The sequence below is a fragment of the Amblyomma maculatum genome, chromosome 4, assembly GCF_055883805.1.
Source record: "Amblyomma maculatum isolate TAMU_Amacu chromosome 4, ASM5588380v1, whole genome shotgun sequence".
NCBI lineage: Eukaryota > Metazoa > Arthropoda > Arachnida > Ixodida > Ixodidae > Amblyomma > Amblyomma maculatum.
Window position 1 is genome coordinate 123,286,535 of NC_139347.1, and position 15,286 is coordinate 123,301,820.

Here is a 15,286-nt window from a genome sequence, read left to right on the forward strand (position 1 = left end):
GATGACGAAGTGCTGGGCTAGTAGAGAAAGACGACGCTGCAGCTACATCTGGTTCTCCTGTGAGTGTGTCCCTGACGGTGAACTGTTGCGGCTACGACGTACCATCGCCTCCTAACATCTCGACGTGCCTCGTAACATCTTGGTGGAGGTGCGGGGTACGTCGTAGCCGCAACAGTTCACCGTCAGGGACACACTCACAGGAGAACCAGACGTAGCTGCAGCGTCGTCTTTCTCCACTAGCCCAGCACTTCGTCATCGTCTCTTTCACTGCGTACCGTAATAATATATATATATATATATATATATATATATATATATATATATATATATATATATATATATATATATATATATATATATATATATATATATATTATGTGTGATAGAAATAAGGCTTCTGAAGCGCTGAGGCCACTGACCATTATTTGCGCATCGAGTCAGGCCACGGCGTCGTTTGAACCGCATCTCGGTCACTCTCGAGTACGGCTAATCAGCGCAGCGTCCCTTCCTGAGTTGCGTTTATTTGCGAAGTAGTTTCTTTCCGCTGTCGCGCGCAGCAGCGGCTGGCCGAATCTGTCATGCTCACGAATTACAAGCTGCAAGCTGAGTGCGCCGCGCGAGGAAAGCATGCTAGCGGAGGCGTTCTCCTGCTACGTGCACCACAAAAAGGCGGCCAGGGGCATGAATGGGCGCCTTGTGGTCCCCACCTTTAGGGAATATGCTACCTTTAGGGAATATGCACCCACGTCACAGGTTCGAATATTTCGTGGGGCCCTGAGCACAGCAAAAGGCTGCACGCATACCAAATCGGCTTATCGACATCTCTTCTTCCTGATACGGATGAAGCTGATTTGTTTTTTCTGCACCACAAAATGGCGCCCAGGTCATCAGGAGAAGCTCATCAAGTGATAGCGCGACAGCAGAAAATTTGCCGCAATTTCATTGCCCCACTAGTGTGACATCAAGAACAGCTTCAACCATTTGAAGGAAAGGTTTCTTTTGGCGAAGAAGGCGGAGAGACGCAGCAAGGCTGCAGTTCTCAATGACAGGTTGCACTTGAGGGAGCGGTTAATGCGGATAAGCATGCCAAGCGCCAGGACGTGAAAACAGGGCCATAAATTCAACGCCACAGCACACAGTGCGCGTGTCATCCCTTTTTGTTAAGCATAACCTCTGCGTAACCAATTCTACGTTTTCCCCCTTTGAACTTTCTTTTGAATTTCATTAACTTTCTCGTTCAACTGAAATCTTAGAATTGACGAGTCTCGTCTGATAAAGTACTTTTTTTTTTCAAAAGGAAAAGTCTGGCCTACCAAAGAAACGCAAAACAAAAATCAGACGTTTCGGCTTCAGTTCACTAACCGGAAGCGTAAGAAAACGAATACGTGCGTTACAGTTATTGCCTCACACGTCTCCCATCAGTAGGTGGAAGATTACAGCCGTTGCGATTTAGCGTGCTTTTCCTTGTCTAGGTTATCAGAGACTCCAGATATTAGCATAGCTGCAAATTTTTTGAGGCGAGAGCTTTACGACGGTAGTTAAAGCAGTCATCACGCAAGACTCAGTGAGACATTCAAGGGACCTTCACCGACACTGCGCGCCTTTCCTTTCTTATAATCCCATTTACATCAAAGCGAAAGGCTGAGACGGACAAAACTTTATTAAAAATCAGAATGGAGGATTGAGCTAAGTTAGCTAGCGTGCCGCCGGCCGTAGAGTTTATTTGTGACGCCGGCCAATTCGACAGCCGTGAATTCTATGGATTGTGAATTGTACCGTCGCTTATCCAGACCTTCTTTAGAGGTATCAGGCAAGAGTTCTGTGGGAGGCTTAAGGAATTTGTACGTCAGGTGAAATGGTAGAAGGTACCTTCCTCACCAGTAAAACGGCAGAAGGAATGCATGATCTTATTTATGAATTTCGATATGTAGTTTGGGTTGGCACGGGTCCTCGTCTTTAGCGGTCGCCATTTAACTTCATCGGGTAGTGGGAGTGTTGTTCTTATTGCTTTGTAATGCGCTGTGAGTTCTTGGTATAACATGAGTGGTTTACCGAAGGGTTCCAGTTACTAACTTTACACCGTCGCTCGGCCGGCTCATTCTCGAGCCTGTTGGTGGGCAGCCTCGTTTCCTCAATTCCCCGCGTCAGATCGGGTTCCTATTCGATTTTAAGAGGTAGCTGAAAAGGTCAGATTCTCTTTTTTTTTTAGTCTTTGTGCGGTGGGATTGGAAACCCTAGCTCCAACTAATCTTACGATCTCCAAATTTTAGTGGCTAGCTATGGTATTAGCACTCGTAAAGGCAATGGCCGCGATGATCGCGGCCTCCTCTATGACTAGCGCTTTGGATGGGAAACTGTCGCCGCCATACCCAGTCTGTTTGGGCTAATTCTGGGGTGTGTAGCTCAGCATGCAGGTCAATTATTAGAGTCCTCCGCGTCTTCTGTCACGTCGCCGTAGAGGACATGCTGCGGCGGCTCAAGATCTTATGCAGGCTCTTAGCTTGTGCTTCTCTTCGGCCTTGATGTGCATGACGGCTCATGTTCCGAGGCAGAGGTTTGAAGGGGATCCTCATTCAGACGTTGTTTGAAATACCTTGAGGGCAGTCTTGTAAGGTTTCGCCCCCAATACAGTGTCTCTCCAGTATTCTCCTTCTGGCGCACGTGCTAGGCAAGCGCCTTAATTGGGCAGTTCTTCGTGATTTTTTGAGCTCCTCGCCAGTATTGTGGACCCCAAGTTTGAGTAGTTTTATTGTTGGTAGTCGAGCAAACTAGGCCCATGACTGTTTTCTAAGCCACTGCATTGATGGCGGCGACTCTCTCCAGCTCGTCTCTCCTGAGCTTTAGGTACAGGAGGGAGTACGTAATCCTGCTTAAGATGAGAGTGTATATGAGTTAAAGAAGTCGTGTTCTTTCACAATTTGTTTTCTGTTTGTAACTCTTTGTATTAGTCTGGCAGTTTGATGGATCACCCATCTATGTTTAGTGATCATTGGTACGTTTCTAGACTCTTTTTGCAGCCTGAGCCCCAGAATCTTAATTTGCTGGACCTCTTTGACGTTTACGCCCCATACGATGACTATTGTCACGGGAGCATATAATTTGCCTTCCTGAAAGACGAAGCTCCGTTTTTTAAAAGGAAAGATTCGAGTACTGCTTTCCTCGCCTCTTCATCAATGACGTCTACAGCCAATATATAAGAGTAGCCTAGATTCCACCCTGAGACCGTTCGCTGCCCAAACAATAATATCGTCCGCTTATAAGCTGTGCTGTACTCCTGGGCTATTTCAAGTCTATCCACGGCCTTGATCAGTGCCAGATTAAACGAAACGGACATAGGACAGCTCTTGAGGGTTGCCCGTTTCCCAGCTCTGTTGAGTCGGATTTCAGAACACCCACGTGCGGTTCCGCCGTGCCCTCATTGAGAAAGGCAGGGATGTAACTGTAAGCTTTCCGCCCAGGTTTGATTTCATTTAGATGTTCTAATGTAATATAATGAAGAAATTGTCAAATACTTTCGTTAGGTCGATAGCCAGAATGGCCTGCGTATTTACCTTGTTAGATTGGTTAATAATGACATGTGACCGGTGCGGCATGACAGCCTGTGTAGAAAGTCGCCTTCTGAAGCCCATAACGGTGCGTGGTAAAAGTGAGTATTCTTCGACATAGTATTTTAAGTCTACTAAGCACAACATACTACATTATCCTACTTAAGCAAAAGGTAAGCCAGATGCTTTTGGCTATCAAAGTTTTCTTGTTTAGTTTTGGAATAAAAATCGTCTTGATCCGCTTCCAATATTGACGTATGGTAACAGTCTCCTAGAACTCATTTAGGTAATCCGTGAGCACAGTGAGTGATTTGAGGTCTATGTTCCGCAGCATCTTAATATTGATTTATTTGGTCCAAGCGCAGATTTTGTCCTGAGTTGAGACAGTTCGGCCCTGATCATTGCGTCCGTTAAGGAATGTTAAAGTGCCGGGCTATCGTGTCCCTTGTAGTTCGGGAGGAAATCGCTATTTTTACGGGAGTATACGTGTTCATCTTCCAGCGACGATATCAGTTGTTCCCCGCTTCCGTGATGTGCGTGGATGAGCTGGTCGAAGGTCTTTCAGTAAACAGTTTTGGATTGAGATTGGTCAAGCAGGTCGCGGAGAAGGTTCCATGTGTAATTGTTTCCCAGCTGCCTGTTAAGCATTTCTCATACTTGATATCAGTTCTGGAGTGTGAGGTTAATAGCGGAACCTTCAATTTTCTTTGTAAACAGTACATTCGGGTTAATTTTCTACTTCTCCTTTTCTTGAGCAATGCATGTATATATTCCCTTCCTACATGTGGGCTATCCTGCAGACTATGGTGGTTTGCTTCCCATTCGTTTCTATGCTAATGGTGGGGGGGTTAAGGGCACCGTCATTTATATCCTGAATCGACTTTCGGAAGTAATGGATGCTGCAAGGAGCTATATTTTTTTTTATATTTCCTGAATTTATTCCAGTTGGTGTGCTTACATGATTTCCATGTCCTCTTATACGGCAGTTGGTTTCTTTTGCAATGACGACAATGTAGTGGTCGCTGTTAAGGTCTTGCCCGGTGTTGAGCCATGTGATATTAATCCCTTTCGGATCTAGTGATAGTTCCGGATTAGTGTTCCTCAATATAGTTTCGCCCACTCTTGTCAGTTTGGCAGTATCATTCAGTAGCATGAGGCTCAACTCCTGGATCTTCCTTATTATGGGTATGGCTTTAGCATTGCTTTCAAGCAACCTTATTTAAAGTGATGGGCGTTGAAGTACCCAATAACGATAAGCTGATTCCTTTTGGCCTTTCTCACAGTTTCTTTCAAGAGTTTACTGGTTTCCTGGGTGTGATCATTGGAGGAGCTCTAGCTGTAAACTTAGGGCATCGATCGGGCGTCCACTCGTGCGATCCATGGCTTCTGAAATTGGCCATGAAGATTAGGTTGTCAAACATGCCCACGTCCTAGCATGTTATTCAGTTTTAGAGGTAATGTATGGAATTCGGAATGCTGCTGCCCCATGAATACTGAGCCATCTAAATTGCGCAAAATGATCTCTAAAGGAAGGGATGCAGCATCTTCGTGATTCCTGTTTTTAAACACTCCTTCAAGAACAGTATTACATCTGCATTTAAATGTATCCCGTGCCACTTTTTTGGCAATTTACACGAAAAGTTTAAAGGATACTTTCACTTTTAACTTTAGAAAAAAGTATATATTTGCTTTGTTTGACATTCAAAAAATTATATTTGATTTGCTATTTCAGGGCGGCCATCAGTAAACACATTTCGCTAGTCTATCCTAGCAGAAAAAAAGTTACAAAACTTTTCTGCAGCCACAACTCAATTTTGGTGCGGGTTTCGACCCTTGACCTGTTGTGAGAGCACAATTTTCTTTAGCAGCTGCTGATTTGTTGGATAACTATACACCTTAACAAAAGTAAGAGTAAATTCTGGCTTTACAATAAAACGATGGATTACTTTATTCTACTTTCACATTGTTCTGCAGTTTAAGATTGCGATTTTAGGTGTAGTTAGGCTTTCCAGTGCTGGAGGTAACGAAATATTTTTGCTTATTAGGAAGCGCACTGTCGTTAAAGCTGGTATGTTCACTTAGGTCTGACAATGAAAAATGTGTGTTTAAGCTTGCCATGAACGTAATGATAGAAAGTTGTGAGCTTTGCAGTGATACCCTCAGTAACACCGCCTTATGTAATCCATTGATTTTCATACTTCCTCTAATTTAGGTCTTGAGGGAAGGAAAGGAGCTGATAGTTTTTTGCAAATACCTGCACCTAATCAGGTCAAGATGATGTTTTCATATTTGTCTTTTAAATTGGGCATTGACTTATACAAAAAACTGATTGATTGATTGATTGATTGATTGATTGATTGATTGATTGATTGATTGATTGATTGATTGATTGATTGATTGATTGATTGATTGATTGATTGAATGATTTCTAGGAAGAGAAAGGCGTGGTAACTGTCTCACTTGTATAGACGAAGTATCTGTGAGGAAGGTGGGAAGGAAAGGAAAAGTGAAAGAGGTCTGGTGAGTGGAGGGGTGTTGAGCGATTTCGGCCCCCTGAGGGCGTTCAACATGCTGGGCATCCCACCAACACAGGGCTGCCTCTCTTTTTAAGTCTGTTTTGGGGAAATGAAAGCGCCGTATTTTTTGGCTGGACGCCATGTAGGGAGGTGGCGAAGGGTGGCTGTTACTGGCCCAAAGACGCTGGGACAGTTAGATCAACGCAGTGTGCGGCTGGGGCTAGCTTGCAACTGAATTTTCATCTATTCTAGGCAGTCATTGCACCCGCCACCACTTGTGGTAGACGACGGCTGTTGCGGCGCGCGTCTTTCTCTCCCTCTTCTTTATCTTCTCTACTTTCTCTCTGTTGTTTTTTTGTGGCGGCTGTAGAAAGAAGGAAATGCACGGGCCTGCTACTGGCTGTGTAGCTGCGTCGCCTCCGCTGCGTCGTGCGGACAGAAGAGAGAAAGTAGACAAGAAAGAAAAATAAGAGGGAGAGAAAGACGCGCGCCGCATTAGCCGTCTTCCATCACCTAAGCGATGGCGGGCGCAATGACGGCCTACAACAGATAAATATTCTGTGGCGAGCTAGCCCCGCCGCAAGCGGCGTTGACCTACCAGTTCCACGTAGGGTCAGGAACAGCCACCCTTCACTATCTCCGCCGCTTCCTCTCTATTCTGTCCGCACGAGGCAGCGGAGGTGGCTCAGCTACAGAGCCAGTAGCAGGCCCGTGCATTTTCTTTTCCTTCTTGCTACAGCCACAACAACACAACAACTTGAATTAGTTCACCCACAATTAATTAGGTCAAGGTTACATGAAGGTCAAATATAGTGCTACGTCAAGACTGCCTTTACCTAGCGTAATGAAGCTTTCAAGTGAAAGCAGATATATTATATGTCAAGGTAACTTGAAGGTCAAAGTGAGACGTGCGGCAATTTCTTTACCTCTTTATGGAAGCTTTCGCTTCGAATCTTTTTTCGTTCTGCGTAACGTTAACTTCAACCTTCATCTATACATATCCCGCTCTTTTAAGGCAAAAGCTTTTCTATGCTCGTGGAAGGAAATACCACGCGCATTAGTGGTGGACGAGATCTGCGCGCGAGATTCCGCGAGATCTGATCTCCTTGCCATCTGCAAGGAGTTCCTGCCATCTGCAATCCCACACATTGACGCGCACCAAGGAACGCCACGCGACAGAAGCGATGGAGTACCGTCCAAACTCTGACTTGCCGGAATAAGTGTGACAGATACTTTGCCTTTCCTTTCCTATAAGTCAATTATAGGTGTATGTAGCACTGCAACGAACGCCAATAAAAAAAACTGATTGCTTTATAGGAAGGGAAATGCGCGGTAACTGTCTCACTTGTTTTCTGTGAACACCTTAACTCCGCCGTAAGGGAAGGGAGGAAGGTGGGAGTGAACGTACAAGGGGCAAACGATGAGAGGCAAATATAGGAGAAGATGGACAGGCTTCTTCTATTCTTCTTTTAAAAGACATCTAAGAGACCCTAAATGTTTTTGGTGCGCCTTGTGCAACGAAGTAGGCCTATATTTTCGCACGACTTTGCCGCATTTTTGGGCTTATCTTGTATGGCGTCGCCGCTAGGTAATGAAAGTGAGGTAACGGATGATTAGCATACTCGCTGGGTCTAACGACAGCGGGAACACCGTCACGAAGAAAACTTTTTTTGGCAGGCCGCTGAGGTACTTTGCGTCATATCGCACAAGCCTGGCTTGTGCGATCATGGCACCTTGTGGGGGTGGCCGCTTTTCGTAGCCAATTCAAAGCAGCTGTGGTTGCTTTCTCGCAGACATCACAGCTGATATAACATCCGGGGCGTTTGCACGCTGCCTTATGTCCTACACGAAGTAGTGCTTCCCTTCATTCAAAATGTGTGCAATATTGGTCCTGCCAGTGTTCAGGGGCAGTTTCATGTGCAGGCAAAAATATAGGGGCGAAGCTTCGCTTACTACACCATGACTACACAAAGGCCAGACCTTGAAGATATGGTTTCGGTATCACTTTTGTCTTGAAGCCGAATCAACTGTTTCCGAGCTGTCAACCATGGAGAAACCTCATTCTGCTTCACTATAGACCTGTGTAGCTAACCAATCTCGTAAAGTCAATGGTCAACACGACATAATTTGTAGAAATATCCCATTTACAAAATGTCCAGAACGTTGGAGAGAAGACGGGGTAGTCGGGTCTCGCCTACGCAGCGCTGGACTCCGGTAGGCAATGTAGCCTCTGGAATACGAACGGTGCGTTACACTGTTGCTGTGCTAGCTAGAACTGAATCACAATCAAGATGTTTTAATAATGTTAGTAACTTTTTACAGTGCAATGCTCTAAAGCAATGTCAACGAAACTTTTGTAGAGATGTTATTCTGCTGTTGAGTAAGCTGATGCATTTCAGCTCTGTGCCTGTCACTACATAACCTCAGAACATTGTCCCCAAGAGTACAGTTCTACACTGCCGTGCTCATTCAACCATTCTTGATCCCTCTTTTTTTTTTGGAATATACCGAAAACGTTGTCGGCTAATATTGAACGCTAGTTTAAATTGCTGTATACGAGGCGCATTTGAGCACACCGCGTAAGGCAAGCTGAAAAAGAACGCATTACCGCTGCGTGATCTGGTAGATCAGCAGAGCCAATAGGAACAGCTGGAAATCAGCCGACAGGAACCATATGTGAGCAGCCACACCCTGCGAAATAAGACAGATCAGACATAGTTGCCGGAGCAGCATCGCAAAAATGGAAAACTCGCGAGCTTAAGCATAATTGTGCCATGTGCAGCAAGCCAACACTGTGTTCAAAAAGAAATGATCAGGATTTCGGCCTAGTGTTAAACATATAGGCATACAAAAGTGCACGTAGGGCACTTTCGGCAGCTTAGGTGCTGTGAATACGAGAAGATAAATATCATTTTGATGTTTGCTTGATTTTATTTTTGCCCATTGTTTCTATTTTTATAAAGGTGCACGTAGGGCACTTTCAGCAGCTTAGGTGCTGTGAATACTAGAAGATAAATATCATTTTGATGTTTGCTTGATTTTATTTTTGCCCATTGTTTCTATTTTTATACCACAGTGCACATAGAAGCTCCAATGACTGCAACTGGCTCGCGCACAAAACTATACTCCACATAGCAGCTTTCAAGGGCTGCCAGTGGTTCCCTCGCTTTCATTTTTCCCTTTCCCATGATGTGATGTGGCGTGCTACAACACATTGAGAGGCGCCACATATTATTTGGCCACCGTATCCCATGAAACAAAAACGCCTCCAATTGTTTATTGGTCAGCGAGGTGATGACCTGACACTTCTGCATAACCAATGTCTTTCGACCACTTGTCCTGGTAAACACAGTGGTTTCTTGCTAATTAGGCGTAAAAGGTGGTCCTCTCAACACTACCTGTTAATAATATACATTACTGATACCTAAAAGGCCACTTAACAGTACATTTTGATTAGGTTGTTGGTGGAGCAATGTCTACCATGAAGCTAAACCAGCGCAACTTTTTCACAGAAATGATGCAGAATTAGAGAGGAAATGCCCCCCAAATCCAACTATGTTTATTGAAAAGCACACATCGCATTTATTAGATCGACAATGCAGAACGCATTCGCATTTAAGATCGGACAAAAAATTACAAAACGCAGTTATGGTGTAGCTTGTGGTTAAACCTGGAGTTACGCGAGAGCTATCTGCATGGCTACACCTAGGTTCGGCTTGAAGTAAAAACATGGCTTCTACACATTGCAGTTTCCTCTGCGGTTTCAGTTTTGTTTATCATATTGGGGGCACTTTTGACCAGTGAAGTGCGATGAGGCGAAAGCCTCTATCGTGCGATGGCCCGGAGCCCTCCACTACGGCACCTCTTTCTTTCTGGTTTCCCTCTCGCCGTCCGCGATTGCACGATAACGTAAGCTACCAGCCAACATGTAAAGCCCCGCTTTAACCGAGCTCTATGAACGTGCCTGCGTGAGCTAGAGATAACGTGAATGCAAGGGTATTGGCAGGCTGAATGTGATATCACCTTCCCATATGAAAGCAGAGGCCCGATTTGGCAGCTCCTGCCGAATGAAATGTCGGAAGACCTACATCCAGTTAGTGATCGGCCATGTCAGCTATCAGCTACCGCCTCCTAGGACTTCTTCATCGCTCTTCGGACAGGCACGGACAGGCACGGCGAAGTCGCCACACTGTGGTCAATGTAGCTCTCGCTACAAAAACATTTTTACACTAAGGAACGCAGATTGCGCTTTACTGTCCACTTATTGACGTCAATGGAAGAGCAGCAATGCACAGTTACTTATCGAACGCGCCCTATGCGTCATGTGACTATATCTTATGTTCCCCGGCACTTTTGCTGACGAAGCGACCAGATGAACCGACAAATTCTTTGCCACATAAAACGAATACCGCGTAGACCACACTCGTGACACACCGTACACGAGTGGGCTTCGTGTGTCTTGTTTCAGAGCAAGAATTGGTAGTCCACCGCTAATGAAGTTGGGGTACATTCTGGTCCAGTTCGCAATGGGCGGAGGAGACCATGGTGGTGCTGCACTTGATGCCGTTTTCTCTTGTTCAGGTTGTGGCTTAAATCGGCAAAGCATGGCATCACCGTGTCAACACGGGTGCATCACTGCCAAATTAGTTTCGATATTGCAGCTTTCGTTTATTTATGACCATTGACAGACGGGCTGTAGTTGATGGCTACCTGTAAAGGTCATCATGCCCCAAAGGACAACACGACGCACCGAACCACGAATCCAAAAACGAACTGCTCATTTATTTCCACGCACGCCGCTAGCTCTGCTACAAGGCGTTGCCAGCACCACACAAACTCCCAGCGTCGCGTGGGGCGCTGCGCACAAGCCAAAATTATGACACATGTTTTACACATTTTTGCTACACGACGCAAGGAGCTTCCTGTCGCCATGTGAGAATGTGGAAAAAAGGTAGCAATACATGGTTTTCTTGACAGCTTCTGACTGAACCAAATGAAACGGTGAAAAATCCTTCTTAGTCATAAAAGGTAACTTCATCAGACGCTTCTGTCACCAAGCTTCATATTTAGTTATAAATGTTGGACCAGTTTTTGTTCAGGAGACCGTACGAGAAAGGGAGCCTTTTGTCATATTCTCCGAACAGTTCTAAACTTTTCATTGCACCTTCCTCATAGCGATTTCTTTCAGCTTTCATAATTGCAAATAACAAATAATCCATAAACCAAAAATGTTTTGAAGACTTTCGCTGCTACATAAAGACTTCAGAATGTTGCCAGTTGATCTCATTAAAGTTTGCCGCAAAATGCTTCGGCACATCAACCAAAGCAAATATCCTGGTGTTGTCCAACCACCGGTTGTCAAAGTTGCTAAAGGTAGCAGTAATGTCGTTACGGCGAAGATCCACCAACTATAGCAGCCTGTACCACTAGCGTTGATGAGAGCTCAGATCTGTCTACCCTCGGAGTCGTCTTTTGGCGGGCTGTCGTACTTCATCTTCCTCCGGAGCTCGACCAGCGAATACCGCTAATAACCCTACCCCTCCCCCCCCCCCCTCGGGAAAACAACAATCCAGGTGTGTTTACATTAGTGAACTAAAACGTGATTTATAGGGCTTGATGCGCCACACATGCGAAATTTCGGAAGATAGCACTGCGGACGAGGGCTTTGGATATACAGGTTCAACTTGGTATGAGACATCCCGTCAAGGGGTGCAAATCATGGTAAGTGCCTCTGTAACAGGGCAAACTTTTTTTGCATTACCCATTCGGTGGCAAGAGTCACACAGCAAGACGAGAGATCCTGGAGTGTAGCGCACATCACGGTGGCGACTGTTGCACCGGCATTTTTTAGAGTCTTGGCATGCAGAGAGCCTGGCACTAGTAATCCGAGGGGCATCATGAGCGCGAGCGCGGAATCACTGGCGTGAGTACTGCTGGTGTCTGCCACGGGTAATGAGGTGTCGAGGGGCAGTTACTGGTGTCGGCCCAATAGTAGGTAAAATAGAGAGTATCCAGCAGTAGAATGGAGAGACGAGTTGTAAGCGAACGTCAGAATGGGTAGATGAACGTCCCAATTCCGGTGATTGTCAGACACATACAGGAACTATGTGGCGGACGGAGCGCGAACGGAGAATTTTGTCAACTACTCCTGAGAGGAAGCAGCGCCCATTGTCAGTTAGTAGTTTACGAGGTGCGCCATGATGAAGAATCACGTTTTCTAGAAGGAATCAGAGACGTATGTGGCCCAGCTGGTCGGGATGACTCGGGTAATCGCGTACCGCGTAGGGTAGTCGGTGGCGGCGGCAATTAATTTGTTCCCCGAGGCGGATACTGGAACAGGCGCAAGACGATCGACACCAACACGGCAAAACGGGTCAGTCAGTACGGGGATCGCTTGCAAGTGACCTGAAGGCAAAACTGTGGGTTCTTGAGACGCTGACACAGTTCACATGCGGCAACGTAGTGCTGGACGGAGCGGTAGAGCCCCGGCCAGTAGAAACGTCGGCACAGGCTGTCGTATGTGCGGCAGACACCCAGATGACCAGCCGTAGAAGCATCATGGAACTGTTCAAGAATGGTGTTATACATAGATGTTGGGGAACGACAAGCAAAAGGTCTGCGCCATCTGGTCACATATTACGTCGGTATAAGGTTTTCCCATGGAAACAAATAAGGCGAGAGATGGATCAGAGCTCTCGGAGATAAGACGGAGGATAACGGAATGAAGCGAAAGATTCAAGCGCTGTTCATCGGCAGTACTATAAAAGGCCGAGACAGATAAGACAGAAGCGTCATCATCGGAGCCGGAAGGGCTAGGAGAGTCGACGGGATGACGGAATAAGCGCTCTGCATATCTTGATGACGCCGACCGGACTTGTAGATGACGAAAAAATTATATTCTTGCAATCGTAGCGCCCAGCGTCCCAAATGGCCCGCAGGAGCTTTGATGGATGAAAGCCAACACAAGGCCTTATGGTCTTTTTTAACAGTAGAGGGGCGGCCAAACAAATAAGGGCGCAATTTTGTAATAGCCAAACAAGTGCCTGGCAGTCTCACTCTGGACAGAATAATTTTGTTCGGGCGTAGATATGAGGCGGCTGGCATACGAAATCACCCTTGTGCGGACATGTTGTCGCTGAGCGGGTATGGATCCAATGGCATGGCCACTTGCGAGAGATTATTGAAGCCTTCAAGATGATTTCGGGGGAAGAAGGAGAATGCGTGAGTGTTCTGTCGGTGACGCTCAAGCGCAAAGAGATGATGCCTCTCCGTTTGAACAATGTGACAAGACGTTTGGGCAATGTGACAGAAAGTTAGACCTAATTTCTCATTATTTTCGTTTTATTTTCATCTATTTTTTCTTAATCTTTTGCTTACTTCTTCTTCATATTGTAACCCCACGTTTTGTGTGAAGCTTTCTTCTTCTTCGTACCACACAAACTGGCAGTTGGTAGCAAGCGCATCATCTGTGTTAACGGCCTGTTTTATTTCTCTTGTGCGTATATTGTTTTTTGTGTATAACCCTGCAGCGCCGGAGAACTCGCCTTGCCAGTTCGGCTTGAAGGCGGGCAGCCCACAAGTTAAGCAGGCCGAGATCTGGGGCCGGTCGACCAACATCAATCCAGGTAGTAGTCGTAGCGCTGTTATGTGCGCTTTGTATGCGCTCAACAAGGAGTGACGACGAATCTGAAGACAGACTATCGAGACGTGAGAGAAGGTTGTCCCACTTGATCACAGACCATTTGCGGCGTAAAGGGCGGAGACGTTAGGGATGGAGACCGATGATGATAGAGTGCGGATCACTTCCGCAGCAGTCTTGCTCTATGGGCCACGAGAGAGTTCGCGTGCCTAACCACAGCGTCAAGTCTGGGGCAAAGGCAGCATTACGTATCTGACGCACAGGCCGCGTTGCTGTCCCAGGGGGATTGAGCAGTGCAAACAGGGCCTCAGTGAAGGCGTCCCACACACACACCTACCACGGGGGCTTGTAGTGGGATACCCCCAATCCGGGTGAGCGGCATTAAGTTACCTCCGACTACAATCGGGCACCCGGGGAGTTGCCGATGAACACTTAATAAGCAGCCAAGCTTAATACGAGAAGGGGCGCCCCCAGCTGGTCTAACGTAATATGAAAGAATTACAACGGTTCCGTTCAGAAATTTCACAGCAACTGCTACAACCTCTTGATACCAAGTGCACTAGGTTTCAAGAGAAAGGCGTACATGAGGAAACCAGGTATGAACATATACCGCCGCCTTTCCCGGGAGAGTAGGGGTCTCCACGTGACGGTCGGTCATCGATGGAGACGCGTAGTCACTGAAGCCCGGAATGGTTGGCACGGCGTTTGTTTCCTGTAGTAACATAGCCCATACCCGGAGCTTGTTAATTCGTAGTCGGGTCTTGAGCTCTCCCATCTTCGTGGAAATGCCTCTACAGTTCCACTTTAGCACACCAGGATGACCGGTATTCGCTATTTTTGTGTACTAGTCCAAGCATTCAAGTATCACGGACGTCATTTTGGTCAACTGGTTGACCATATAACACAATGTTTTATTCCCGACTTTCAACCATCGTATATCACTGCAGTAAAAATTAGGATCCGACTAAAATAAATAAGTGCTATGGTGCGTATTACATGTGAAGTAACAAATGCAAAAAGAAAAGTAAAAAGATGGCAAAAACAGCTGAAGACCAGACCGTAAGCGACGAACCGGCTTACTACAGTTTACGGAAGAATTAAGCCAATTTATATATGCGAGACATCCAACCTCCGACGTTAAGGTTGTGATAGGAAATTGTAACTGGCTTCCCTCCACAGTGCCCCCTGCGAATGTTTCTAAGCGTACATGCATTTTGCAACACTCTTGATCACTATGTCCTGAACTTTCGACCCTATTAACTCACTCTTTTGGTGGTGCCTGGTGTCATCGACGGTACCGGAATCATGGAAGAACGCAAATATTATCTTAATTCATAATAGAGGGGACACTAAGGACCTGAAAATTACAAACCACTCAGCTTACTGTCTGTTACGTGTAATGTATTTACTAAGGTAATCAATAATAAAATCAGGACAGACTGCAATCAAGCAAAAGATCAAGCAGGTTTTCGGAAAGGGTACTCTACTATCGATCATATCCATGCCATAAACTAGGTGATAGAACAATGCTCCGATTAAAAACCAAGGTCGTCATGCAAGCATTGCGAACTCAGGGTGTAGAAGAG

General features: G+C 46.0%; 1 protein-coding gene across 1 annotated transcript in view; it reads right to left on the reverse strand.

Moving 5' to 3' along the window:
• Window positions 1-15,286, reverse strand: part of LOC146192284 (nose resistant to fluoxetine protein 6-like) — a 98,115-nt gene that overhangs the window by 36,883 nt on the left and 45,946 nt on the right. Inside the window, exon 10 of the mRNA XM_084600449.1 lies at window positions 8,670-8,752. Within this exon, the coding sequence (XP_084456575.1) occupies window positions 8,670-8,752 (83 nt within the window). The remainder of the gene's footprint in view (window positions 1-8,669; window positions 8,753-15,286) is intronic.